Genomic DNA, 27,286 nt, shown 5'->3' on the forward strand with positions numbered 1-27,286 from the left:
GCAACATGGGTAGAAGCACTTCAGAAACTGATACCTGAGATCTAAATCTTCAGAGTGGCAAACCACCCGGTCTTCTCTGCTGTTTCCAGTCCTGTCTTTTAAACTCTATCACAAAGTTTCAGTAGCATGTGCTAAAAACATAGAGAGTTTACATGCCTTGACTTGGTAGTTCCATTTCCAAACTTGTGGTAGGTCAGTGTCCAAAGTTGTCAAACCTTTAGATATAAGACTATTTATTATAGCACCTATATTATATATTATAGATAATATAGATTATATATTATCATGGTGGGACACAGACACCACTCAAATATGCTAAAAAAAGAGTCCTCAAGATATTTTTAGTGCTAACTAAATTATGATATTTTACAGTAAGCCAAAATTGGATTTTTAGAGACTTTAAAGCAAGACACGTGCGTGAAATGTGGAGATTTAGTGTCGGTGCACATTTGTGGATGGATAAATGGCTAAGTACTATGGATATGCGAAAGTGATAAGATAGGCTGAGTTCTGGTCAATATACCTCTGTTTTTTTAAATGTAAAGTTTTATGTGAGAAAGATTTAACTTATCTGTCCCCCTTCTACAGGAAGGGAAGAGAAGACAAATTCTCTCTGTTGTTATAAATCCAGCATAAAAATAATCCTAATGAAATAGGCCATTAATAAGAGTGATTAATTTGTTTGTGTGAACATGTGATCCTATGTGCCATGGTGTGTGTGTGTGTGTGTGTGTGTGTGTGTGTGTGTGTGTGTGTAGGTCAGGAGACAATTTGAGTGTCCTTTCCTTCTACTTATAGGTTCCAGGAATCAAACTGAGATTATCAGGCTCAGTGGCAAATACCTTTGCTGTTAAGCCATATTGCTAGGTACCTAAAGTACAAATTTAAGATAATTTTCAAAATTTGCTTTATTATTTTTATTACCATTAGTGTTGTCTGTATGTATATCTGTAAGCCATGTGAATGCCTTTTCCCAAGGGGCCAAGTATAGGGCATAAGGTCTCCTGGAAGTGGAGTTATAGACAGTTGTGAATTACTATGTGGATGCTGTCTCTGGGCCTGGGCTGAAGGTTTTCATGTACAATCCCACACTTACCCGATTGCTTTATCCATCTTTTTCTTTTCCCATTCTGTTTTGCTGAATTTGCTGAAAGAAAGAACAAATAAACAAATTGACATTTAATATATTTAATTTATTCTTGCTCCCTTTAAGTGCTCATATTAAAATGTTAACTACACATAGAGATATATGTAACCCTATTATCACACTGTCTGAATATATCACTGCTAAGAGCAACAGTATAAGCTATGTATGGTGACACACACATCTGTAATCCCATTTACCTTCATTTACATTGTTGCTTTTAGAGTTGATATATTCAAACTGACCAGTTTTAGCTAATGCAGAGTTTTAATGTCAACATAACATAACATAGAAGGATTTAGAATTCTAGGTTGGTCTGGGCTACATAGTAAGACCTTGTTCCCAAAACAAACTTTAGTATTAGAGTTACATGCAATTTTTAAATCCATCCAAGCAGGAAAAGGGAGAATTTTCTAGAGCAAATGGCACACTGCAAACACTCGTGTAATAACATAACACACAAAGTGTGTGGGAGAGAGAGAGAAAGAGAGAGAGAGAGAGAGAGAGAGAGAGAGAGAGAGAGAGAGAGAGAGAGAGAGAGAGAGAGAGAGAGAGATGTGTTTTCTACTCTGAATGTTTAGGTATGATGCCAAATCACTGCTGGAATTTATGTTAAAATATTCCTAATTTAAAAGTATGGTTTCTAACCAACAAACTAAAGAGGCACCAGTAAAGTTTTAGTTCTAAAAAAGATTCATCGTCAAACTGAATTGAATTGCATGTGAGATTTAAAAAATTGCTAACTATCCACTTTCTCTTCAACAAAGTTTTCAAAGTCCACAGTGCATCTATAAATCTTGTCTCTACATTTGTTAAATGAAATCTTTGCATTTGAAATGCAAGAAAAAGTTAAGTAGCTCCCACTTATTTGACTACTCAGAAGGTATTTCTCAGATAAACAAATAAAAATCAACTGGCATAATTCTCCTCTTAAAATTGTATCTACCTTTACCCATCAAGTTACTTTAAGACTCTAGGAATAGTCCCAAAGGCAACAATGTATCATGCTTCCTGAAGGGGATCTTGGAACATATTCTTAGTACATATATTTCTGTTTTACTCTTGAATACCTGAAATATTTAGGGTCTGATAGATGCTATGATGCCATAATTGGTCAAAATATACCTTTCAGGCAACTATATAAGAAATATATTAGCATTTTCAGACCCTTCAGATTCACATTTGGTGACCTTCATCATCAGCTTGAAGCAACGGATACAAAAGCCTCTTTCTCTTTGGATTGTAGCTTGAGGGATAAACTAAGTTCCTACATAGCACATATACAGTCTTAAGAGTTGTCCACAGTTTCTCCAGCCACAAAGAGCCACACTGTGGAGCCCCTGTCTACCCTCCCCTTGCTTGAGGATGGCTCACTGATGAAGTTAATCTCCCTCCAATGGTTTTTCAAAAAAAAAAAAAAAAAAAAAAATTAAGTTTATTATTACTTCCCCAGATCACAGACCATCTGTGGCTTCTGGTTCTGATCCAGAAACACTACTTGGAAAGACACACAGACTCTCGGCCAACTTTAATTACAGGGAGTTCAGAGGCTCCACAATGTAGAACTATGCAGTCCATAAGATATAGTTTAAAAGCCAAAATAGCATGAGTTTGATCATGTCATCTCTCAAGAAACAGCTAGCTGATGTTAATGTTTCTCTAAAAACAAATAAAAGTACAGAAAATAAATATTTAATCTTATCAAAGGCTATAAATGTAAGTTTGGGAAAGTAATGTAATTTTTAATGAACCTTAGCCAAATGGAGCCAGGAGGAAAATAATAGTAACATCAGGGAAATAAACCCAAGTCAACCGGTTCCTGAATTTCCAGACTGCTATAATAAAACCTTGTTTAGTCAGTATTAAGTGATATCAGGTGGAGGACAAAATAAAACCTTATGGGACCTGGTAAAATAGAAGGATCTCTTATGAGAAGAGCTACTCTTCAGAATGATCGGAATGATCAAGGCCAGGAGTGGTGGGGCACACCCTTAATCCCAGCACTCGGGAGACAAAGACAGGTGGATTTCTGTGTGTTTGAGGCTAGCCTGGTCTACACAGTTTTTCACTATGCAAATAATTTTCCAAGTAAAATGTCTCTTGAGGGGATTAGGCCATGTGTGTGGGCTGTTCATCTTTTCAAAAGAAGGGATTAAATGTCCTTCTGGCCAGTTTTAGTTCTGGCTTCTTGACCCTTTCCTTAGGTTAGATCAGTTTGGCTTTTAGCTTATAAAAATGCAGTCCACAAATTATAAACTACATCAGAGTGAAAGTTGGTAACGTTTGCCTTTGTTTTCCATGAATCTACTTATCTTAGAAATCCTCAATGCATTCGCTCTAAAGTAGAATAAAAACAAAACACAAAAACAAAGAAAAATACCTTAATTCTTCCTTAGTGATATCCCTTCACGTATTCAGTCAAAGAAAAAAGAAGTCAAGTAAATGAAATGAAAATACAGTTCCGAACTTTAAAACAGAACAGCCGTTGTAAATCCTTTCTCTGCTGGTCTTTGACCTCACGATTCCCATTTCCCTGGATGTCCACACCACACTCCCTTGTCTCTGAATTCTTTCCTCTGTGCATGTTCCTCCATGCTCACCTTTGACTTTTCCTAGACACCCTTGACACACACTTCCCTGAGGGACACCACGCTACATTCTAAATTCTGAAATGTGCATCTGAAGTATTAACCTTCTTGTTTAATACCTGTCAAAGGGGCTATCGAGGGCACTTTAAGCTTGGCTTCCAGTGAGCTGGCTCTTCTGATACTCTTCTCTACAGATCCATGTGAGAAATGATATTTACTAACCCCAAAGCCCTAATCCATCTTTTATTTTGAACAATTACCTGCATTTTGGATGGACAGAGTCGGAGAGAACCTGCTGGGCCACGGTGGCATCCCGTTCTGCGAAATATCTGCAGGCAGAGAGGAAGGAACGCCATGACTGCACTGTGTGAGGTAGCCACTTTCACATGGGACTGCTGAGGGGCACTTGGCACTCACAGATAGACATTGGCATGAGACTACCACTCTTCTGGAGCCAACAGACTGGAAAACTTAGTCATGAACTTCGTTCCTACCCTGGGAGCCCCGTGGATAGCTGAACGGTATAGTTCAGGTGACTGAACAGAGTGAAGACCCCCCCCCCCAGACAAAAGATGGAGAGAAGCAACATGACAAAGGGTCCATGGTCCCTTGGTCCCTTTCTTCCCCTTCTCTCTCCTTCTCTCTCCTTCCCTTTCCTTTCCTTTCCTTTCCTTCCCTTTCCTTTCTTTCCCTTCCCTTCCCTTCCCTTTCCTTTCCTTTCCTTCCTTCTCCTCCTGCCCCTTCCCTTCCCTTTCCCCTCCCCTTTCTGCTCTCCCCCCATTCCCCTTCCTTCCCCTTCCTCCTCCCCTCCTGTCTCTCTCCCCTCCCACACCTCTCCTCCTCTCCCCTCCCTTTCCCCTCCCCTTCCCTTCCCCTTTTCTTATCCTTCTGTACACACTCTCTCTTTCTCTCTCTGCCTTCCTTTCTCCTTCTGTCCTTTCTTTGTTTTGCTTTTTGTTTCCTTACACAGTGCCTGTGCAGCTCAGGTTGGCACTGACCCATTAGACAGCCAAGGATGAGCCCCGAACCCCTCCATCCTTCTCCCAAGAGTTCGGATTACAGGTGGGAGCCATGGTGCCCAGATGAAATGCATCTTTCTTAGAAAGCAGTCACACTGTATTTGAATTCTTGACGACTAGAAAACATCTCATAGGACTTAGGGATGTTAATCAACAACTAAATTTTTGCCTCGGGGAGGAAAATCAGCCACGAGCTTTCATAAGACACACAGAAACCTCGAAAGTACTACATAAAGTATTTAACAAGGCAATAATAAAGCTTTAGCAAAATTACTAATGCAAACCTATATAATCTATTATAGAAATCTAAAGGGGTACAGGGAAATTCAAAGCAACCATTTGACATTTATTTATTTGTTTTGAATGTCTGTGCACATGTGGAAGTCAGAGGGCAACTTAATGGTCAGCTCTCTCCTGCCATGTAGGGTCCCAGTTTCAAGCTCAGGTCACTGGATAAGGCAGCCTGCAATTTCCCCTGCTGAAGCATTTCAAGGCCCAGGATTGATATTTTTAGAGGTTTGTATTGAAATATGAGATGTGAAATGACAAATGGTCTAGGACTTTCATTAACTTTTTTTTTTTTTGGGTCTAAAACTAATGTTGCAATTTTTGAATTTAGATCATAACGTAAGAGGTTGTGTTTTTGCATGTGGTTTAACATTTTTCATAATAAAAAATTCTAAAAGTACATGTCTAAGAGCAGCTTTAAGCATTTCTATGAGGTCTGCTGAGAGACAGGCAAGGTGCTGGCAAGTTTGAAAATTGTAGGGACCCTATTCTCTCTTCAGAGGCTACGCATATTCTTCTGACATCTCCTGGGACTCGACTTTTGAAAGTGACAACCCCTCTTTGCAATGTCAGCCCCAGCAGACCAGCACATTGCTTTAATGCTCAACTATTCTTTATTTTACTCACTGCAAATTGTAAAGTCCCAGCAGACCCATTCCTCGAAAATCTGTCTTCGGGTCATCACCTTGGAAGCCAATCTCACACCACTGCTTAGAAATCCGAGACTCCAGTGGAGTGTTGGGTTTCAGGAACTCCCACAGCTGGAGAGAGAAGAAAGAGAACCATCCTGAGATGTGCACACACAGGCGCCCTGTCTTATTGGCGCAGATGCTGTGACCTGTATTCAGGCTAGGAGATCTTTAAAGGTGGATATATGCACATATATTATGATAGCAGCTCTCAAAGGTGACTCAACACCTATCTGGGTTGGATAATTAAAAAAGAAAGCAAAAAATGTTATTTCACAAGAAGAGCAAGACGGTATAGGCCTTCACTCTCATCCCAAGAGTGAGCTGTAAAATGCTGTTGTGGAGTTGTTGCTTCGAAGACAACAGAATGCCTACACGTATAGTCTAGTGTTTTAAACCTTTATATTTTTGGTCCTAATTACATGAGGTGAAGAGACAAGCAATAGCTCACAGAAATGCTTTTCGGGGCGGGGCCTCTGAGATGAAATCTACAAGGAGAAAGGAGATTGGAAAGTGATGAGGTCACCTGCTGTCAGATCCAAAGGATCCTTTTTCTAACTTTACACCAGTATGCTTAGCACGAGTACCATCAGTGCAAACAGTAGTGGACTGGCTTGCAGTCTTAGGTCTCACTCTGACATGTGTAAAAGCAAATATCACACAGCCAGATAAAGAAACATCAGCATCGTTTGTTCGTGAGCCTCAAAACACATTAACATCTTGAAGAGTTGGCTAAAATAACTCCATTCAAAATCGACTATATTTTCCAGTGGAAAATCCAAATTTGGAACATTACACTCTTCACTGCATTTTAAATTTATTTTCCTGGTTTTCTGTGGAAAACTAGGTTTAGCAGACACATCATGGTGATAGAGATAGGTCAGCGGAGAACGGCCATATTGACGTTCACAGTTCTCTATAAGTGTGTAATGCTCAGACGTGAATGCAGCTCTGAGACTCCTGTTGTAGGTGCTGGGAATTGAGTTTGGGTCCTGTGGAAGAGCAAGGAGTGCTCTTAACTGCTGAGCAATCTCTCCAGTTCCACAAATACTATATAAATTAAAATTATTATATTTTATTTCTTTGTGCGTGTATGTGATGGTTATGTGTTAGTGTGTGGTGTGTGTGTTAGTGTATACACATCACACACAGCTGTTCACTTGAGTGGGGTCAGAAGTTGGTATTGTCTTCCTCAATTAGTCTTTACTAATTGTTGTTTTGATACAAGGACTCTCAGTGAACCTGGTGCTCACCGATTCAGCTACACTAGATGGCCAATGAGCTTCAAGGAGCTTTTGCAGGCTGCAGATGTAAGTTGCAGATCCTCATTCTTGTACAATGAACACCTTGCTGAGTACAGTAAACTCTTTCTCCAGTCTGAGATCGATTCCCAAAATTCTGTTCAAAAGCTTGGGGCGATGGCTCAGGCTTATAATTCTAATTCTGGGGAGGTGGCACTCCGGAATTTGCTAGAAACACTGTCTGGAAAAGCAAAGTGAGTGACTTCTGAGGAGTGACATCCAAGGTTGATCTCTCAACTCCATGATCACAAATTGATGACCACAAATGTTCACATGCACTCACAGTTGTGTATGAGCACACACACACACACACACACACACACACACACACACACACTGCAGTTCACTTCCATGTGCAGTGGTTTTTATAGAAGCAATGCTAATATTAATTTGTCGTAGTAAGATACAACATTTACGCTGGTGTCACAGCACAGCAGTTCAACTTATCCAAAGGCACAGAAATATCAGGTATGGTGGTGCATGGCAGGTAGAGGCAGGAGGGTGGATCAGAGTTCAAGGTCAGTCTTGGTTTCACAGAGAATTAAAGGCCAGTCCTGGGTTAGCTGAGCTCTAAACTGGGTGAGCAAACCCTGTACATGATCTTGATAGTAACTTCGGGCAAGGAGCTGTGTGGACCCTGCTGTAACTGCTCTCTTTTGTCTTTGTAGTAGAATAGCAACGACAACAGAAACACTCCCACATGACCTAACATGAAGTAGGAAGTAGGAAGTAGGAAGTGAAGTAGGAAGCAGGGGTGTCATGGCCCATTTTAAAAACCAAACTTGAACTAGGGCAATTATATGCCAACATCGGCCAGGTTCTGCAGATACAAGAGTAGAGCAGGCATGGTTTCCTCTGAAGAAACAGTGTATAGCTGGGAGCATTTCTAATGGTGTGAGCTCGCACAGCTACTAACTGCTCAACCTTAGTTTCCTCTGCCCCATCTCCAAATGATGATAAGAACAGCATACCAGTACAGAACCATTGTGAGAATTAACATGGAGCCCAAAGCTGTTACACGGAGAACTTGGTGCAGAATTTACTGCAGTGATCGTAACTCAGCAAACATTCAACGATTGTTTCAATATTATGACTTTGTCGCCTTTATACTTGGAATTCAAAAACCCAGAAGGGCAGAACAAAGAGCCCACTGGCAGGTGTGTTGGGGGGGGGAAAAGACTCTTTCAAATTCTAGTAAGATAAGAGTATTAAAAGCCCGGTGGTTCCTTCTTGAGAATAATGAATATAATGTAGGAACAATGAACAGATTCCCGGCCTCTTGGTATGCTATGGTAAAAGGCTCTGTGTCCTATGGGTGAGGATGCAGAAGATGGAGCTCAGAGAGATATTGGGGAGGAGCTGAAGGACGGCTCTGAGAATAAGGCCTCTCTACAACAGTACATAGGAAGTCTGAAGATGATTTATTTTGTTTTGTTTGAGAAAGAATCCTTCATGCAGCCCTGACTGAACTTCAAGCCCTGGTCGTCTTTGGCCTCCCCACTGCTGTAGAGGTGTGTAGAGATTAAGATGTCTCACAAAAGCCTCTCTGTCAGTATTTAGAAGATGGAAGGAAAGAGTCCAGTGGCCAGAGTGTCTCACGCTTATAACCTCAGCATTTTGGAAGTGTAGGCAGGAGGATTGCCACGAATTCAAGGACAGACTTGGCCATAGTTGGTAAGCCACACTAATGAACATCTATATATTCATTGTTAGTTCTGCTAGTTAATAGAATCCTGACTAATACTCCAAGGAACTACAGTAAGTCATGCATTCATCCGTTCATTTCTCTCTCTCTCTCTCTCTCTCTCTCTCTCTCTCTCTCTCTCTCTCTCTCTCTCTTTCTCAGCCCACATCAGCAGACACACACATGCCATTAGCTAATATCTCAACCATTGAGAAGCATTTTAGACACGGATAACCAGGCAGTTAATTACGGTGACTCATTTCATTTTCATTCACCTTGATTCTGGCTGTCACACCATTTTGTCGAGCTTGACAACCTCCATCAGAAAACGGTCAGGAGGATGGGCAATAGGAGAAGGTAGCTACAATGAACAGGGGAGAGAGTGGAGAAGGAATGCTATCGCCAGGAATGAAGTCTCTTCAGTAGAGATGAATGGATCACCAGCCTGAGGGCTTACATGCAGAAAAACATGTACTCTTCCACACAAAAATACAGGGTACATTAAAAAAGGTCACATTTGTTGATATTTTCTAAGCACGATGAAAATGCTTCCTTCTAGTTTTCTTTTGAGATTCGGTTTTGATTGCGTCCATGTGTGCATCTGTGTATGACTACACACACGCATGAGTGTAGTGCCTGAAGAGGCCAGAAGAGGGCACCGGTTCCCCCTGGAGCTCGAGCCACCCTGCTGTGGGTACAGGGAACCCAACTTTAAGCCCCAAACTCTCTTGACTGCTAAGCAGTCTCTCTGGTCCCTCCCTACGCTTTGTCACTTCCTGTTTGAATTTGAGGAAAAGACAGAGAAGCACTCCTTGACAGAAGAGCGTCTATTTTTAGAAGTTCATGTCTAAAACATTTAAATCTAATCAGTAGTTCCAAGTGTTGCTAGGAATGTTCTTGTTTGGACTTTGATTACCTTGCATTTCGGTGTTTTGTGGAAAGTTTTACTGCAGGCTGATGAGGCTGCAGTTCCGGCCCCCGTGCGATTTTGCAAGGGGTACTTACAAGTCCACACTACTTCGCTTGGCAGTTTTAATGTACCAAGCATAAACCTTCACCTCCTCTTTGAATATTTGCCAAGCCACATGAATAAATAATCAGCACAAGGATCTTGGGTAATTTCCCCAGAGGGCTATTGGTAAAGCCGAAATCAACCTCATTGTCTTTGATGTGTATTAAAGTCGTAAGTAAAATCCCCATGACACTTGGACAAATGCCTCCTCATTTTTTTTTTCTACAGCTTTCAACACATTTGAAACAATCCACACTTGAGCCAAGTGTGAGACGCCCCTCCCCCATAAAAACACCTCAGATGTTTGCTCTGGTTATAAAAGTCGACTGACAGGCATTAAGGCTGATTTCTCATATGAATTTTCTGACGAAAACTATAGGTCCAACCAGGAAGAGAACTCAGCCCCGCCCATCTGTTACGACACCCACGTCCTATTTATTTTTTGTGCTTCCAATGCACAGATGAATGGCTGGTCTGCGTTCTTGGCAGCCATTTGCAGATAGTAGCAAAGGACTCACCTTCAGAAGCATCTCTTCATGCTGGGGGTTGTCGGAATCATAGGGTTCTCTGCGCAGTTTTTCCACATCCGCAATGAGGTTTCTGTAACCCACAATTTGCAGAAGGCAAGCCTGGAGAGAGATTCCCAACCTAAAGTATAGAAGAACCAAGCATAAGGGGGGGGGGGGAATGAACCCATATGCTTTTGGCATCTGTTCACTCGATACTTATATAATAGAACTTTTAATGTAAATATCTTTATGTATATATTCATGTAAATATATAAATATATATTTACTATCCCTTTTCAAAATTATTTTTGTTTATTTTCTCCAGGCAGGATCTCATGCTGCAGTCGAGGCTGGCCTAGAACTCACTCCATAGGCTAGGCTAGCCTAGAACTCACTCCATAGGCTAGGCTGGCCTAGAACTCACTCCATAGGCTAGGCTGGCCTAGAACTCACTCCATAGGCTAGGCTAGCCTAGAACTCACTCCATAGGCTAGGCTGGCCTAGAACTCACTTCATAGGCTAGGCTGGCCTAGAACTCACTTCATAGGCTAGGCTGGCCTCACAGTCATAGCAATCTTCCTGTCTCAGCTTCCAGTCAGGCCTGCCTAGAAGCACAATTCTTGCTGGACTGTGAAAATCTTTTCCCCCTCATTTTAGCTTTTTTGTAAGTTCAACTGTTGGGGAAAAACAAAAACAAACAAACAAACAAAACCAAACCAAACAACAACAACAACAAAACCCCAGAACTCAAAAACCAAACCAAACCCCAAGGGAGGCTTTCAGGAAGGTGGTTTGCAGTAAGATCTGAAGGCAGAGCAGACAGGAGATTCTGAGGAACCATTTAGGTATGGGGTATGGCTTTTGATGCTGTATAATGGTACACATTCTGCTGCGAATGCACAGCAGATTGGATTTATATATTTATGCATACATATATGTGACAATAATAATTTTTTAAAAAAGGAGCCATGAATTTGAGGGAGAAGAGGGGACAGGGCATGGGAAGGGTGGGAGGGTAAGGGGGACATGATGTAATTATATTTTTAATTGAAGTGTTCTCTAAAATTAATAAAGATTTAGAGTGTGTGTGCAAATGAATTTTTTATGTGCACCATGTGTATTCAGAAGCCAGAAGGGGGTGTCAGATACTTTGGAGTTGGAGTTATAAGTGGCTATGAGACCCTATGTGAGTCCTGGGAACCAAACTCAGGTTTTCTCTGCAAGGCATTAAGTGTTCCTAACTGTGAGGTCATCTCTCCAGCCCAAGAGAAGATTTTAAAACTAGTTACTATGTAGTTAAACCAACTTTAAGGTCTGAATGAGGGAAAGGTACAGCTTACTAGCTCACAGGACTACAGAGAGATTGTAGAGACTAGGAGGGGATGGAGTTTTTCTGGTTGAACATCCAGACAAATCAAGACACTGCCTAGCATACTCTACATTTTCTTCAGCTCTGTCTCCTTCTTGGTTAATTAATAGTCTTTCTCAGCAGTGACAGCTGAAGTCATGTACACAGATCTAAGAGACAGTTTGATTGTTACCTACCTCAAAGTATCTCTAAATATACCTGCCTTTAGAATTTATTCAATCTAATGCCTTTAAGGTCGACATTTTACTGAAAAGAAATTGCTGCACCCAATGGAAAATATAAAGCTAAATTCAAATGTCACGAACATTGCCAAGTGCATTTTAATACTTCCAAGATGAGAGGAATAAATTACAAAGTTCTAAAATATTCATATAAAAACCATCTCTTCCTCCCACACGTGCCTGTCTTCTTGACAAGCAGGTAGGAACTGTCTCTAAGATTATCAGCCCAGTATGATGGAATATTCATGAGGGAACTGGAGGAACATTTTAGATGGAACAGAATCAGCTTAAGCGCATTATGATTTGAACATGTGCAATGTGAATCAGGGACACCAAGCAGTGGCCTGCTGATTTATAGGCTTCCTTAATCTCATATTTTAATATCAGCTTGCACACTCCCTTTTTCCATTCATGGTAACAGACCGTAAGCTCACAAACCAGAAGCCTACAGCTACTGCCCTTTAAGAATAGGAAAAGCCCCTCCCATTTTTATTCATAATTCATCTGAAAGGCAAGACACTACAGATAATTATTTTAAAGAGAAAGGGGAGAGGGAGAGGGAAAGGAGTAGCCACGTTCTGTATGTCTCACACATAGGTCCAATTCTTACTGTGGATTGATGTCTGGGTTGATTTTCTTCAATTCCATGATGTCATCGATCGTCTTTTCGATAGCATCAGGATGAACACTCACTGACGTCTGCAACAGCTGAGAAACATCTTTCGGTCATTTCATTAGCGCCAATGGCTTCATTAATACCACTTGGGGTGGAGGCTTCAAGTGCTACAGTTCTGTGTGAAAGCAGGCGCTTGAATCCCAATGCTTCCCGGCTTCCACAGTTGGGGGAGCGCCATTTTCCTGGTTACACTACTTGGCTTACAGAAGGCACATAGGTTTGTATTTTGCTTCATTTTTCACCATTATCGATTGTGTAAAGCTATATATATATTACACCAATCTGTGTCCCTTTTCATCTGATAAACGAAGGGCTCTGGGGACATTGTCTAAAGCAGCAGTTCTCAGCCTCTCTAGGGCTGCGACCCTTAATACACAGTTCCTCATGTGCTGACCCCAACCATAAAATTATTTTATTGCTACTTCATAACTATAATTTTGCCACTGTTATGAATCATAATGTAAATATCTGTGCTTTCTGATGGTCTGAGGTCACCCCTGTGAAAGGGTCATTTAACCCCATGCAGGACGAGAACCACTGGTCTAAAGATTGCCAACGTTCAAGAAGATAAGATGAAATTACCAAAATTCTTGCAAAATAAAGCACCCCCTGTAGATAGTCCATTGTGTGATTGTTTTTTTTAAATATGTATTTTATATGTATGAGTGTTTTGCCTGAGTATGTCTGTGCACCATGTGTGTGAAGTGCGCTTGAAAGTCCAAAGACAGTGACTGGCAGCTTTGAGCCCTCTGGGTGCTGGGAATCCACCTTGGGTCCTCCGAAGAGCTTCTAATCAATGAGCTCTGTCTCCAGCCCTGTGTGTTATTTTTATAATCGATATAGTGGCTTCTCTGATTTCACTGAAAAACCTCAAGTGTAAAGTTAAGTGGTTCGATTACTGTGGAAATATTAGATAGCTAATGTCGTCATTACGTTCTTATGATTTAAGAGGGAGTATCACATAGAGTTAATTCAATCCTAAATTAAGCTTTACAAGTCTGCCTAGAAAGTGTCATATATATAAAAGTGTGTGTTAGCAATGAGCCAACCACTTTGCTTACATTAGCTTTAAGTCAGAGATAACGTTTTTTGCTCTTAAAATTTTTATTTTAGTTTTTGTTGTTTTTAAAGATTTTTTTTAAAATTACATTGTGTATATGTCTGTGTGAGGTGCACACTCTACACAGTATGAATAGAAGTCGGAGGACAAACTCTTCCATGTGGGACCTGGGCATCGAAGGACCTTCACAGGCTGAGCCATCTCACCATTCCACAATTTTTATGTTTTATGATAGATGTAAGCCACTCAGTGAAAAGTTATTGAAAAGCAAAAAAAAAAAAAAAATTTACCTTGCTTTTTGAATCTCTCAGTGACGTTTCTGTTAAGGCAATTACACAACAAAATGTCATTAGAAATGATGCTTTATGAGTGTGTGAATATTACTTAGTGAAATATACATTACAGCCTCAATCCCGCCAACTCAGAATCCCGCCCTCCCCTCTGCTCGGAGCTCACCAATTTTCATGGTTCTCGAAGCTCCAGGTTTGGTGCCGTAGCAAATCCTTTGCAGCTCACACCTTCCTGTGAGCTTCCGCATCATAAACTTCATGCAGCGCCACAAAAATTTACAGTAAAAATATAGGCACACCTGGATCAGCATCCTGTGGGGAACAAAAGACAGCACCCTTCCGATAGAAAGCTGGGAGAGAAAAGAAGCAGCCGCCACCAGCAGGAAAAGAAGCCGGGAAGAAAACCAGCCATTAGATTTTCATGTCCACGGGTGTTCATGACTCCACTCCGGAGAGTGACAGTTACTATGGCTACACGAAGCCAAGAAGCTGAGAGCAAAACCCTGAGATTCTTCTACCATCTCTGTCTAAAGTCTTTTGGAACTCGGTCGGTGCTAATATTGCCTCTGCCTGATTCATGGGGTGGGGTGTGCCTCCTATTGCTTAGATGAAGGGTTGTTGAGCTCCCCAAACTGGCCCCACCCCACCCCTACCACCCTCTCCAGCCATTCCTTAAGGCCCTGTATTTACTGCTGGCAATCTCTCCTTTCCCCTCTCTCTCTCACCCTTTCCTGTCTCCCCGTGTCCCCTCTGGTGATTTCCTTTGGCTGCATGGTACTGACCCATCCGATCCCAGCATTCACTGCTCCTGCCCTAGAGCTTCCCCATCCCCATCAGTTTGTGGAGGAGGGGGAGGGGGAGGGGGGGAAGGAGGAGGAGGAGGAGGGGGAGGAGGAGGAGGAGGGGGGGGAGGAGGAGGCACTTTTGATCTAGTACTACTCTTCCTCCCCCAGGACAGTGTTCTCTGGTTTAAACTTTCCAGAGACACCTCAGCGAACCATCTCCAAGCATACAAGTATTAAATGAACTTGGGACTTTGGTTTTTATGTAGATTTTCTATTTAAAAATGGAAGTGCCGGTTCGGTTCCTTTGTGCTATTGTCCCAAATCTCACAGTACCTCTTGCTTTAGAGACAATGACAACCTGTCACTCAGACTGTTATGTTCAGCCCATCTTGTCACATTGTGTTCCTAGGAGACAGAATTATTTCTATTACTCCCCACTGGTGTCGTTTCTAAAAGATTTGGATGTTCTCTGATTTTCTCTAGTTCCAAAATGAGATGTTTAGGGTTATTCAGATACGTTACAGTGGTTAACATTCTTAACAATGATTAATTAGTCAACCAATTACTTGGTGATAATCATGCATTTGAATTGTTCAGGTCCAAATATCATCAACAACCTTGTATTAAAAGTTTAAAGCCTAATGTGTACAAAGGCACAGGCTTTTGAGCTTATAAACACACACACGCACACTCACGAGCACACACACACACACAATGGTGACAAGAAAGAGCCAGTATCCAAGCTGCTCCACAAAAGGAAATAATGGAAGAAAATCACACCCTAGGAAGCTAGTAACATGAAAATGCTCACAATATTTACTAGATTTCACAAAAATTCACATGCAACGACTTACGTTTTCTCTAAGAAATAAAACCATTTTAATAGTGATTTATTGTTAATTATTGGAGTCATCAGCAGTGATTTATTTTCTTGATTTACTAAGTGCATTTTCTTTTTTCTATATTTTATTTTAAAAACCTCTAGAATGATAAATACCCTAAGGTATATAAAATGATCACCAAAAGTCATAATAGAATATGCTTTTTCCGTGCACAGCCAGTTACTATGAAACCAATTGGACGCTACACTTACTACATTCCAAAGTCTGACATTTCAGTGTTCAAGTCAAATATATTCTAAGCTCTGGTAGGATTCGGATTAACAGGTTTCAAAAAAAAGTTATCCTAAAAATAAATTTAGTAGAACATTTTGATTAGGCAAGTGAAAAGGTTATAAAAACCTCAATGTGTTCATTCGGAAAAGGAATGTTATTTTGTAACTATTGAATGACTATTGGGGTAGGGGGGTGGGGGGGAGATTGAGTTACATTTGTTGACTGGTCACAAGCCAACAGGGATAGAAATCCTGCGAAGTATTACTTGCATTATAATGTAAGGGAGGGAAGTTAGCACATCTGTTGTGTTTTGGCTTACTATCACAAATGGCCTCAGCCTGAGGTGTCCAAACACAGCCCCCTTTCAAGTCTGTCTGTTTATCAGGACTCCAGACCACACATCTCTGGGTCTTTGTAGCACCAAATCCCGAGAGAGCCAAAAGGCTCTGAAAATCGCTCACGGACTGCTAATGTTTAGAACTTGAATGTCCTCCATGTGTCAAAGACTTGCTCCCTAGGAAGATACCACTGGGAAGTGGTGAGACCTAGCAGGAGGAGGTCTTCAGGTCACTGGGGGCCTGTCAGTGAAGGGGACTGTGGGGTCCTGTCCCCTTCCTCTCCCTTTGCTGCGTGGTCACAGGTGAGCAGCTTTGCTCCCTGGGTACTTCCGACCTGAATGGCCACCTTACCACAGGTTCAGGGCAGCAGTGACTTCAAAATTATGAGTTAAATGGATCTTTCTATTTGAAGTTGCTCTCGGGTGTTGACTACAGCAAGAGAAGCTTTTTAACACACGGAGCTTCTCCACAGTCACTCCTCTAGAGCAACATCAACAGCTACTTTATAGCTTAAATTAGGCTCTGAGACGTCACCCTCTGTGACTGCCATATAAGGCCTGCACACAGGTGTGTCTTAAGAGTTACAAGTGTCATCAAGGTGTCAGGAAGTAACTTATAGCCTGGGTATCCTGCCCTCCCCAAATCTCCTTGTATTTCAGAAGAAAAAAACCCACATGGCTTTTGTAAGTAGATAATTTTATATAAAAAGGGGGAAAAAAGACATCGGATTCTGTTTATTTCTCTCTCTCCCTTTTTATACCCCTCAAAGAGGTTTACATGATCAAGAGTGGTGAAATGCAGTAGAAATTGTATGGTGGGCTTAGGATAAAAGCATCACTCTGAAGATGTGACAAGACTGCAGCATCCCTGTCTCAGTCACATAAATCACCCAGCAAACCACGAATGACAAACTCGGTGAGCTGGCACTCACGTGCTACCTACGCTGCTGTGAGCTTCACGCCTGCAGTCTCTGTAATATTTGTTATCCAAGATAAATTTAAATTTCCACTTCTCTCTCTCTTTTAAAGAAGGGAAGTTTGTCTTAGAGACATGTATTTTATGTGTATAAGTGTGCTGGAGTGTATGTATGTATACAACATATGTGTCTGTGTATGTATGTGTACAGCATGTGTGCCTGTGTATGTATGTATACAGCATGTGTGCCTGTGTATGTATGTGTACAGCATGTGTGCCTGGTACCTGAAAGTTCAGAAGAGAGAGTTGGAGCCTCTGGAACTGGAGTTAGGGATGTTTGTTGGCTGCAGTGTGGGTGCTGGGAGCCGGGCTGCAGTCTTCTTCGAGAGCTACAAGTGTTTGTAACTGCTGAGACAACTCTTTAGTTGTTTTTCTAATTAGCCAGCATGCACTTCATTTAAAGAACAGCTTGCCATTCTAAATACTATATTAAAAAATATCCAGATCCTCAGATCAATCAGAATTTTGACAGATATTATCTATCTTGTGCCTACTGCACAGACTAGTCTAGGCAAGGCGTGCTTGAACGTAGACGATCCAAGTCCTTTCTATGTCGACACTGTAGGACGGTAACGATGCCCAACTTTCCACCTCATGGAAGGATCAAATCAACACAATTGCATATGCGTTGATTTCATTATCAAAACTATGAAGTTCATGGGGGAAATTCTTGATCAAAAGAACAAAATTTTACATGGTAGAATGTTTTATGAGATTGTTAACTGTATTGACATATTACTCAGAGGAGGAGGAAATTAAGAAACACACATAAATATGTCTTTCCTTTTTGATTGAGGAAGGGGGGGAAGGGAGAGGATAGAGGGAGAGGGAGAGGGAGAGGGAGAGGGAGAGGGAGAGGGAGAGAAAGAAGGGGAAGAGGGAGGCAAGGTTTGTCTAGTTCTTCTCAGGGTTGAGGAAATTCTTAGGGCTCATTCTTGTCCCTTTCCCATTGTGCTCTATGCCCTTGGGTTTGAGAGGGGACATTGCAAATGCGGCCCTGGGAGAGACCTCCCTCTGTCTCTCACCCCTTCCACTGATGACACTGAGGTATGGGGAGCTTCTCCACACCTGAATCAGCTCCTGATAAAAGTTTTAAGGACATTGCTTTTCTCCATTCACTACTGATAAGTCCATTACATTTTGTAGGCATTGTCAGGACTAGAAGGCGAAGGCTGTGACAGTCACCCGTGAGCAGGCAGTAGAGTTTTGCCCTTGTTTCTGGCTTTTAATCATGTATTTCTTATAATGTTCCAGAATGAGGTGCTTAAGAACAGGGAGATTCAGACCCAATAACAAGACCTACTATATGTCTCCCATCTCCAATGTTTTCTGCTACTGCTGTGGGTTTTTCTTGGCTGATTCCACAGCAATGTTCTTCCATAAAACAATTACGACTATAATTAGTATTGAAATTCACTCTCTAGCCTCAATAGGAGTAAATTATTGAAAATGAATCATATCCTTGTCACCAAATAAAAGTGAATTCCTGACTAGGCTGCTTCATGAGAAGAGAGCTGACGACCGAACGGAGACTCAGGAAGAGGAGATTCAGCTAGAGCCCTGTGGTGCTTTGCTTGAGGATTAGGGGTGGGTACCTGTGTCACATACTATGCCATCATCTAAAATATGGGTATTTGATGTCTTCATTCAAAATGATAAGAGAAAACAGGTTTAGAAAATAGTTTCATTGAATGTGCTACTGAGAGTCAGTTCTTGCTTGAAGAGATCCTGTAATAAACAAGAAGTAGACTCTTGGTGAGAAACTAGAATATTCAAAAGGAGAACCAGTGGTTGGCTCAAATCACAGTTGCCCGATCACAGCCTAAAACAGCCTGAGAAACTTCGAGTGTTCGCCTAAGGTTCTTGTTTAAGGGGATTTGCAATTGGAATAGAATTAACTTGTCAATGGTGTTTGACCGAGTGAAGCAGAACTTCTCCTTCACACACTTTCAAAAGGGAAGAGTCAGAAAATTGGATATGTGAACCGCAGTGTAAAATTACATGTGGGAGAAAGAAAACACCCACGAGTCTCTAAAAAAATGTTTCTCTCCTCCAGAGAGGGGAGAGTCCTGAGGTCCTGTCACCAGTGGAGTGGGGCTCCCAGTCCTTCCTAACATTCTTTCTCTGAAGAGACCATACTGCCTTCTGAAGAATAAAAATTAAAGGGGTTGGTGGGTAACTATTTTCCACGGTTTGATGCTGTCTCTAATCTGTTGCCATGGTGATGGGCGTTGTGTTTACATCCAGGGAGATTTTATCTGTGGGTTTAGAGAATACACAGGGATCACGAGGTCAGTGAAATAATTAATTAATTAATGTCTCATCCTCTCCTATTCAAGGAGAAGAAGATGGGGGATTAATTCAATTTATTAATGCTATCATTACTCAAATTAAAAATCTGATACTTAAAAGCATTCCTTTTACGAGATTCATGTTTTTTAAAGTCACATTTTTTTGCTTTGTGAATTTTATTCACGAGGAAACCAGCAAACACTATATACTGACCTTTAGGACATACTTAAATGTCATATTAACTATAAACTTTTATTGGCAAATAAAAGAACTTTTTAAACTAGGGTTTGAGGAGGTGACTCTATCAGTGCTCTCTTCACAAGCAGGAGGACCTCAGTTCAATCCCGAGCACACACATAAAGAGCCAGGGCAACACTAGTGATGGGGAGGCGGAGACAGGAGGGCCTCTTGGTGGCTCTTCTGCAACTCTAGGTGAATCAGTGAGGTCCAGGGTTAATGGGAGACCCTGTCACAGAAAACAAGGTGGAGAATGACTGAGGACAACACCTAACACTGGGACCTTTGCCCCCACATACATGTATATATACATGCTTTTGCACTTGGCCACACACTTGCACATAGATACACACACAAGAATAAAAAATAAAAATTTAAAGATGAAATATTGTAAATTAGTATGATAATTCCAGAGGAAAATATGTGGTTCTGTCCTCTGAAACGGTACAGAAAAGCTTAGTCATTTAAAGATGAGATTGATTTTTGTCTTTAATTATGTGCTTGTGTGTGTCTGCATGTGGTGTGTGTGTGTGTGTGTGTGTGAGATATAAGTGTATATGTGTGAGTGTTCACACCTGTATGTGAGTCTGTGTGCATGTTTGTATGTTGGTGTGCGTCTCTCTCTCTCTCTCTCTCTCTCTCTCTCTCTCTGTGTGTGTGTGTGTGTGTGTGCATGCACACACCTGAGTGCACGTGCCTGCCTGCAAAGGCTAGAATTTCACATAAGATGAAGTTACTGGTGGTTGTAGGTTGACAGAGGTTGACTTTGAGAACTCAACTATTTTTCAAGAGCAGATGTGCTTGCTGTTTAACACACATCTACTCTTAGGAGCATCTCCTAGGCGATAGGAAAGCCAACCTTGTTTGTCTCACAGGGAGGTAAGAAGATGCCTTGGAGTAATGGTGGTGGTTTTTTTTTTTTTTTTTTTTTTTTTGCTTTGTTTTGTTTTGTTTTGTTTTGTTTTCTGTTTTTGACAGAAGAAGAGGGAAATTCCAACTGATAAATAACTAGAATCCAGAGCAGCTTTTATGGGGTGCCCCTGGCTTTCATTGATCTTGCCTCTGTAGGAAAGGGGTTTAATAAGTAGTCACACTGGCAAAGAGTGAGCCCCCGAAAAGCTGAGGGAAAACAGAGCACAGGACTGGCAGTAACCCACTCCACAGACAGCACCCGGAGGGAATATGGGGGAAAAAGATTCGAGTTAATAGATTTTTACAAGAGTGAACAAAAAACAGTTGTTCATTTCAGTGAATGAAAACATAAAATGTGTGCACACAGATATATGTAGATTTATCATTTATATGTGTGCACATGTACACTTATGGTTTGTGTAGATGTATGCATTTGTTTTATATACACATATAAACATATTTGTGAAGATAGGTACATATGTATGTGTCCTCTAAAAGAGAAAATTATGAGAATGGATTAAAATACCAACTTCTGTGAGAGGAATTGGCTGAGTGGGTCATTCATGTACTTTTCTGGGTTTTGTTTTTATTTATTTATTTATTTATTTATTTATTTATTTATTTATTTATTTAGGCAGCTTCTCTATCTAATAAACTCTATCAATGCTTCAAGTGATACTAAGCAAATTCAGACATAACCACACCCCCTACATGGTTTCCCCTCAAAAGCTCAGGAACTCAGTTGGTATCGGGTGGGACACTTGCCTGGATAGTCTAGAAGCCAGACTACAAATGCATTTGTAATTTGCCCAAATGAGCTGAGTGGTTTCAGGCAAGCTACTTTGCCTCTCTGGGACCCCGATTTTACATGTGTGTTAAGGGAAGGGCTTAGACTGGGCTTTTACTTAATGGGAGATAAGCAAGCAGAGAAAAGAATTCTCTTTGAAGCCTGCCTTGAAGCGGGGTAGAAATATGGCCATGCTTCTGGGCTGTTTGATGCTGCAGTTGCGACTGCCGGATTATCTCTACATCCCTCTATTTGCCTTCTGCTCACTCTGTGGCATCCACGTCTCTCGAAGTGGCCACTGGTGCTACAGCAGTCACTTGACTCACAGAAGCTTTTCCATCTCTCACATCTGCTGTCCTTATTCTAAACCACTAATGTCCTAGGTTCTGGAGATGTTCAGTGACCAACGACATGCTTAGGATGTGAGGGTCCGAAGTTTGACTCCCAGCACCAAACCACGTTCTAACCACCCAGTTCCTTCGGTGTTACCACACCGAATACATCGGTGAACGTCCCAGAAAGCATGCAATGGCCACAGACCACACTCTCTCCTGTCTTAGTGTGGTATCACCTTTCCAGTAGCTCTGTTACTTGGGAGCAGAGACCATCTCTCAACCACGCATCTCACTCACAAAGACACAGGGTGGCACACAGCAAGGGGGTTACAAAATGCAGAAGCTACTGGAAATAGGTCTGCGTTCAAATGCTAAGCAACCTTCCTGGTCTTCCTCTATAAGACACCCACCCAGTCCTTTGTTACAGTGGCTCTAAGAAAGACGCTATAATATGGTGTCATCTCAGTAAGTGCTTACTGGGAAGATTCAGAGTACCTAACTGTTAGCTACGTGTGAATGACTTACAAGGCCCCATACAGTTGTGTTTGCGAGTGATGAGGCTTCAGTTAGCCAATCAGAACAGTAAAATGTTTTCCCCCCTAATTACTTCAAAGCTTGGAGGGATGGGCAGGTCTGCTGTGTTGCTCAGTTTCTCATGGAGGTTAGCAAAAATTGAGCTTAGCACATTTTTCTCCCTTCTTTTCTAGCTTCAGGAATGAACATACACAGGAAGGTTCACAATGGAGGAATGAGATACTGGGACTGGAACCATCAGTGGCAACTGTTTATGAGGGGTGACTTCAGAATTCCCTATATCCGAATCTTCCAAAATAATGTTCTGGTGACCTAAAAAAAAAGCCAATTTCAAAATAACGAAATTCTAATCTGAGTACAAGTCTTGAGCCCCATTACCAATCTTTCAATTGGATTAAAATAAATGCAGTATCTTATAAAACCGAAACCCTAAGCCTTAGTGCCACGTGGGGTGTAAAACATGCTGACCTCCTTTTTCTCATTCACTGTATTTTTTTTGCTTTCTTTTTATGTAGTGGTGTCTAGTGTCAGATTGGCTGCCCGTGGACAGTTAGCCAACATCCCACGACTGTGTTTCTCTCCAGACATATCCTTTCCTGTAGCAATTACTGGTTCCATCTGATGTGTTTAAAGAGACACACATGAAACGTTTTCTTTTCCCCTTTGTTCTCTGAAGAGCTCCACTATCACTCTATGCGATGGCAGCAGCAGCTGAGGGAGGCTTCCGCTGTGATTTGATTGGCCCATTCAAAACCTGATCTCCATTGTGAAGTGTTAAGGGGGTTGGGCCAGTGACACCTTTTAGAAATGATGGGGCCATGAATGCACCACCCTCGTGACTGAGTTCACTAATGGGTTAGCGGATCAATCCATTTATGATCTTGAGAGTAGGGCTCTTATGTAGTCTAGTTTGGGCATCTGTCATAGGCCCCTCTCACCACGTAGAGCCTTGTGAAGTCTTGGGGTTCTTTGGGGTGGCAGCAAGAAGGTCCTCTTCGGATGCAGTCCGTCTACCTTGGACCTTCCAGGTTCAAGAATCATAAACTGAATACATTTTTCCTTTTTAAATAAATTGTTTGGATTGAGGCATTTAGGGGGAAAAAGACTAACACAGACATTGTATAGTTTAAATGTGAGTTAAAACACATTCTTTCTTAAATCTGGATCCCTCAAAGTGAATCTAGCTTCTTATGGTATTCATCCAGGACATTTCCTTTGACAGATTAATCTCCTTGTGGTCTTTTAAGTAAAGTTAAAATTCTGCACAGTAAAAGTCAGCTCCTCATTTTACCTAATGCAAGGAATCACATTCTTGGGCCTGTCATCTCTAAGCGTTTTCTCAACATCGAAGGGTGGACAAGAGTCAGAGAGGAGCCTCACGCACAGGCTAGCCTCCTTCAGGATGCAGTGCCAACAGACCTGTCTTGGGGCCACAACAGAGGAACAGAGGACACAGCTCTCTGACTGGCAAGGGGGTGTCAGTTTCAGAGGGGTTACCGAGGGCGCTGAGGTCACTCACCTCAGGAAGTGCTTCATTGTGCAGGCGTTCACTCTCCCGTTGCTATGCCAACTGTCTTCCAGCAACTGCTTCCAGATTTGCTCTTGCAAAGTAAGTGTGGGCTACAGGGGAAAAGTAGATGAGTTACTGGGATTTCCAAACCAAGTCCTCCTGTCTTGCTGGGGTAAGACAGTATGCTCCACGCCCAGGGACTATCACTCCAACTGCCCAGCAGAGGAATCCAAAGGCTGGGGAGGAAAGCGGCAGCCTTTTGCCTTACAACTGTCCAGTTAACTTTCCATTTCAACTCACTTGCTGGGGATGGTTTTATGAGCTTCAGTAATAAGCCTTTTTCTCTTTGGGAGGCATTTTCCCCAGTATTTTAAGGAATAGCATGTATAAGAAAACAATAAAATATCATTATGATTTCCAGATGCTCCAGGACCCCAGCACTCTTAACTTTCCAAAAGCACAATTCAAAAAGAACCTCAAGGAACTGATACTATTGTTAAGCTCAGAATCAGCACAATTAGTATATGTTAACAGACGATTTTAAATAGTTGTTCAAGTGCCAGGTGCTCCTAACAAATAGATAAATGTGCCAAGTTCAAGGTCTTATTAATTAATTTAGCACAATGAACAGAGGAGTAAGGTCTTACATTTGTACATTTCCTTGCAGTTCAAATAAGAGATACAGAAAAATCATAGAAGAGGGAGTTAAGACTCTCAGGGCAGACGCCAGGGAAGGGGGCTGTGCAGCGCCATCTTCTGGATGTGTCATGGCATTACAGTCTTCCCGCAGTTGTGGTTATCCACCATTGGCCTGCACAAGACTGGTCCTGTCAACATGGCCTCCCCTACCCTTTGCTCAACTGGCGGCTATTGATAGATTCTGGGAGGGGAGAAGTCGCTGTCTGTAGTTGTGTATCCATTGGCGAGGCCACCAAGATCCAGTACACAACCCTGGTGAAAGTCAGTGTGTCACAAAATAAAGCAGGCAGGGAAGACTGAGGAAAGAGATCTGTAGAGAGGGGAAAAGTTGGAAGGGGAGGAAGAGAGCGAGGACGGAAGAGATTAGAAGACATTATAGACGTGTATGAAACTGTCAAACAACTAAGTCTTAATAATGTTTGCTTTCACGAAGCCTATGGTTTCTGGCCCATCTGCTCTCTTGGCTTCCAAAAGAACAGAGAGAAGATGCTCTTGAAAGAAGGAAAAGGGCAGCGTCAGGAGAGCAGAGTGGAACAGAGTGGCTGCACACACCGCAGAGGGCAGCGCCACAGACACCACCTGGAGCCACTCACAAGTCAGGGGACACACTCAGCCAGAGGTGTCTTTTCCTTAACACATGTGCATCTGCAAACATTCTCTCCAATGTAGAGTCTACATGTTTGAAAAAAAAAAATCTGCACATGGAGATCTGTGGTAGGTGGCTTCTGGCAAGACGGAGAGGGGAGGACTGACCTTTGACATTATAAGTTCTCTTAAAATATGTTAGAAGCAAAATTAAAAATAATACTTGTCCGGCTGGAGAGATGGCTCAGCGGTTTAAGAGCACTGGCTGCTCTTCCAGAGGTCCTGAGTTCAAATCCCAGCAACCACATGGTGGCTCACAACCATCTATAATGGGATCGGATGCCCTCTTCTGGTGTGTCTGAAGACAGTGACACTGTACTCACACACATAATAAATAAAAAAATCTAAATGCAAAATTGTAAGTTATTTTAGAAAAAAATACTTGTTCCTTTTGGGCGGTAGAAGCATTGCATCATTCTTTGTTTATCTGTGGCTTCCAAATGAATTCAATTATGAATCCAAATTTTAATTTAATTATGTAATGCTTCCAGAGAGCTTATGGTTTCTCATATATTCACCTTTGCAAGGAGCCGGGGAGTCTTTGGAGAAATGGTCAACTTATAATTGGGTCATGCTGAGAAACATTGTTCCAGAAAGGGATGTGCTCAAGACAAAAAAGGGGGGGTTATTTAAAATAAACACAAATAAACATGGAATGAGACCCCAATGCCCAGAGAAGGAACAATCTGGACAACAAGATAAAGCAATATTGAATTAGAACCTATGCGTAATGAAGAACCATGGTTCTGTATCCGTGCAAACAGGAGACTGGATCAGCAAACACAGGGTGAAGGCTACATAAGTCTCTCCCACTCAAGAATGCCAATTAAGTAGGTTGACCCTTCACCTTCAGGGGAGCTGTGCAAAACTTCTGACCCCTTAAAGGAAGGACAGGTCTAGTGTCTTTCTGAATACCCTAAGGTGAGAGAAGTAAGGTAAGTGACATGTGACAAGCACTTGCCCTAGTCAGGTGCTAAAGGCAAATGTCACCAGAAAGATGTCTCATGGACAGTGAATAGCAATATGTAGATGATACTTGCTTCTGTGGCTTCCTCTCAGTCCTATCCTTCCAGTCTAATGCAAGAGAAACATCCGACAGATCCCAGAGGGAGGACACACTACCCAGTATATGACTCAAAATGCTCAAGGTAATCAAAAACAAGGAAAGTCCAGCAAAGTCCAGAAGCCAATGGCTATTTTCCTAAGGAGACAGGTCCACTAAATGATGTATCCTAGGCAGGGTCCCGAAAGCAGAAAAGGAGGTATAAGATCACAGCTAAGGAAATGTTAATAAAGGTAGGTTCAGAGTGCCAAAGCTCATTCGGTGGGTAGAAGCGCTCACTGTGTAAACCTAATAACCTCAGTTCAGTTATCACAATGGAAGAAGAGACCAGACTCCTGAAAGGTGACCTCTGACCTACACACACACACACACACACACACACACACACATGGGTGGCATGTTTGTACTTGCACTTATACACACACATTATGCACATACACACAGAGTAATGATAATAAAACAAACCTGAAGATACTTATAATGTGAACTTGGATTAATAATGAGATCCTAATTAATAATGAGAACCTGCTAGTTGTGGTAGGTTTACTGTGTCAGTGCAAGATAAGGGTACTGGAAATTGGGAGATATAGTATAAAGGAACTGTATTACTATGGTAACTTCTCTGTAAATGAATATCATTCTGAACTTGTGTTTTAAAGAATTAATGCCTCTTATGCCTTACACCCAGGGTTACACAGTAAAGATACCGGGTGAATTAAAGGGATGTGGCTTCATTCTTCATATCTAATCTTCTTGAGTGACAGCCCTATACAGGATAGCATTCAGGCTCCGTTTACCTGCCCATTGTGGAGGGGAAGTGGGGGCAATAATGCACGCACAAAAGAGAGAAATAGAGAGAGAGAGAGAGAGAGAGAGAGAGAGAGAGAGAGAGAGAGAGAGAGACAGACAGACGACAGAGAGAAAGAGAGAGGAGGGAGAAGGAGGGGGAAAGAAAGAGAGACAGAGAGAGAGAGGGAGAGAGAGACAGAGAGAGTCAGAGAGAGAGAGAGAGAGAGAGAGAGAGAGAGAGAGAGAGAGAGAGGAGACAAACAGACAGATGGATGAATGCATGATTTACCGTGTAGTTCCTTGGGTAGGGTCTATTGGGATGAGTGTAAATCATTGGCCCTGGCCAGGGTGCTGGGGATGTGTCATCTGCATAAGGAGAAATTCCAGACACTGCCAGACATGACCTTATAAGAGGAGAGG

The 27,286-nt window shown here is 41.8% G+C and overlaps 1 protein-coding gene across 2 annotated transcripts in view; it reads right to left on the minus strand.

Moving 5' to 3' along the window:
- The window catches only part of ELMOD1 (ELMO domain containing 1), a gene marked incomplete at both ends in the record, with an annotated part of 30,839 nt that extends 7,143 nt beyond the window's left edge, over positions 1-23,696 (minus strand). Inside the window, 9 exons of one of the 2 annotated variants that reach the window (XM_080930532.1) lie at positions 1,097-1,147; positions 3,525-3,548; positions 3,993-4,061; positions 5,667-5,800; positions 10,244-10,373; positions 12,435-12,532; positions 13,851-13,879; positions 14,017-14,162; positions 23,680-23,696. In XM_080930532.1, the coding sequence (XP_080786658.1) occupies positions 1,097-1,147; positions 3,525-3,548; positions 3,993-4,061; positions 5,667-5,800; positions 10,244-10,373; positions 12,435-12,532; positions 13,851-13,879; positions 14,017-14,162; positions 23,680-23,696 (698 nt within the window). The remainder of the gene's footprint in view (positions 1-1,096; positions 1,148-3,524; positions 3,549-3,992; positions 4,062-5,666; positions 5,801-10,243; positions 10,374-12,434; positions 12,533-13,850; positions 13,880-14,016; positions 14,163-23,679) is intronic. The other variant, XM_080930533.1, reaches the window with a different exon arrangement.
- Positions 23,697-27,286: the final 3,590 nt, after the last annotated feature.

Source organism: Micromys minutus (genome assembly GCF_963924665.1).
Source record: "Micromys minutus genome assembly, chromosome: 16".
NCBI lineage: Eukaryota > Metazoa > Chordata > Mammalia > Rodentia > Muridae > Micromys > Micromys minutus.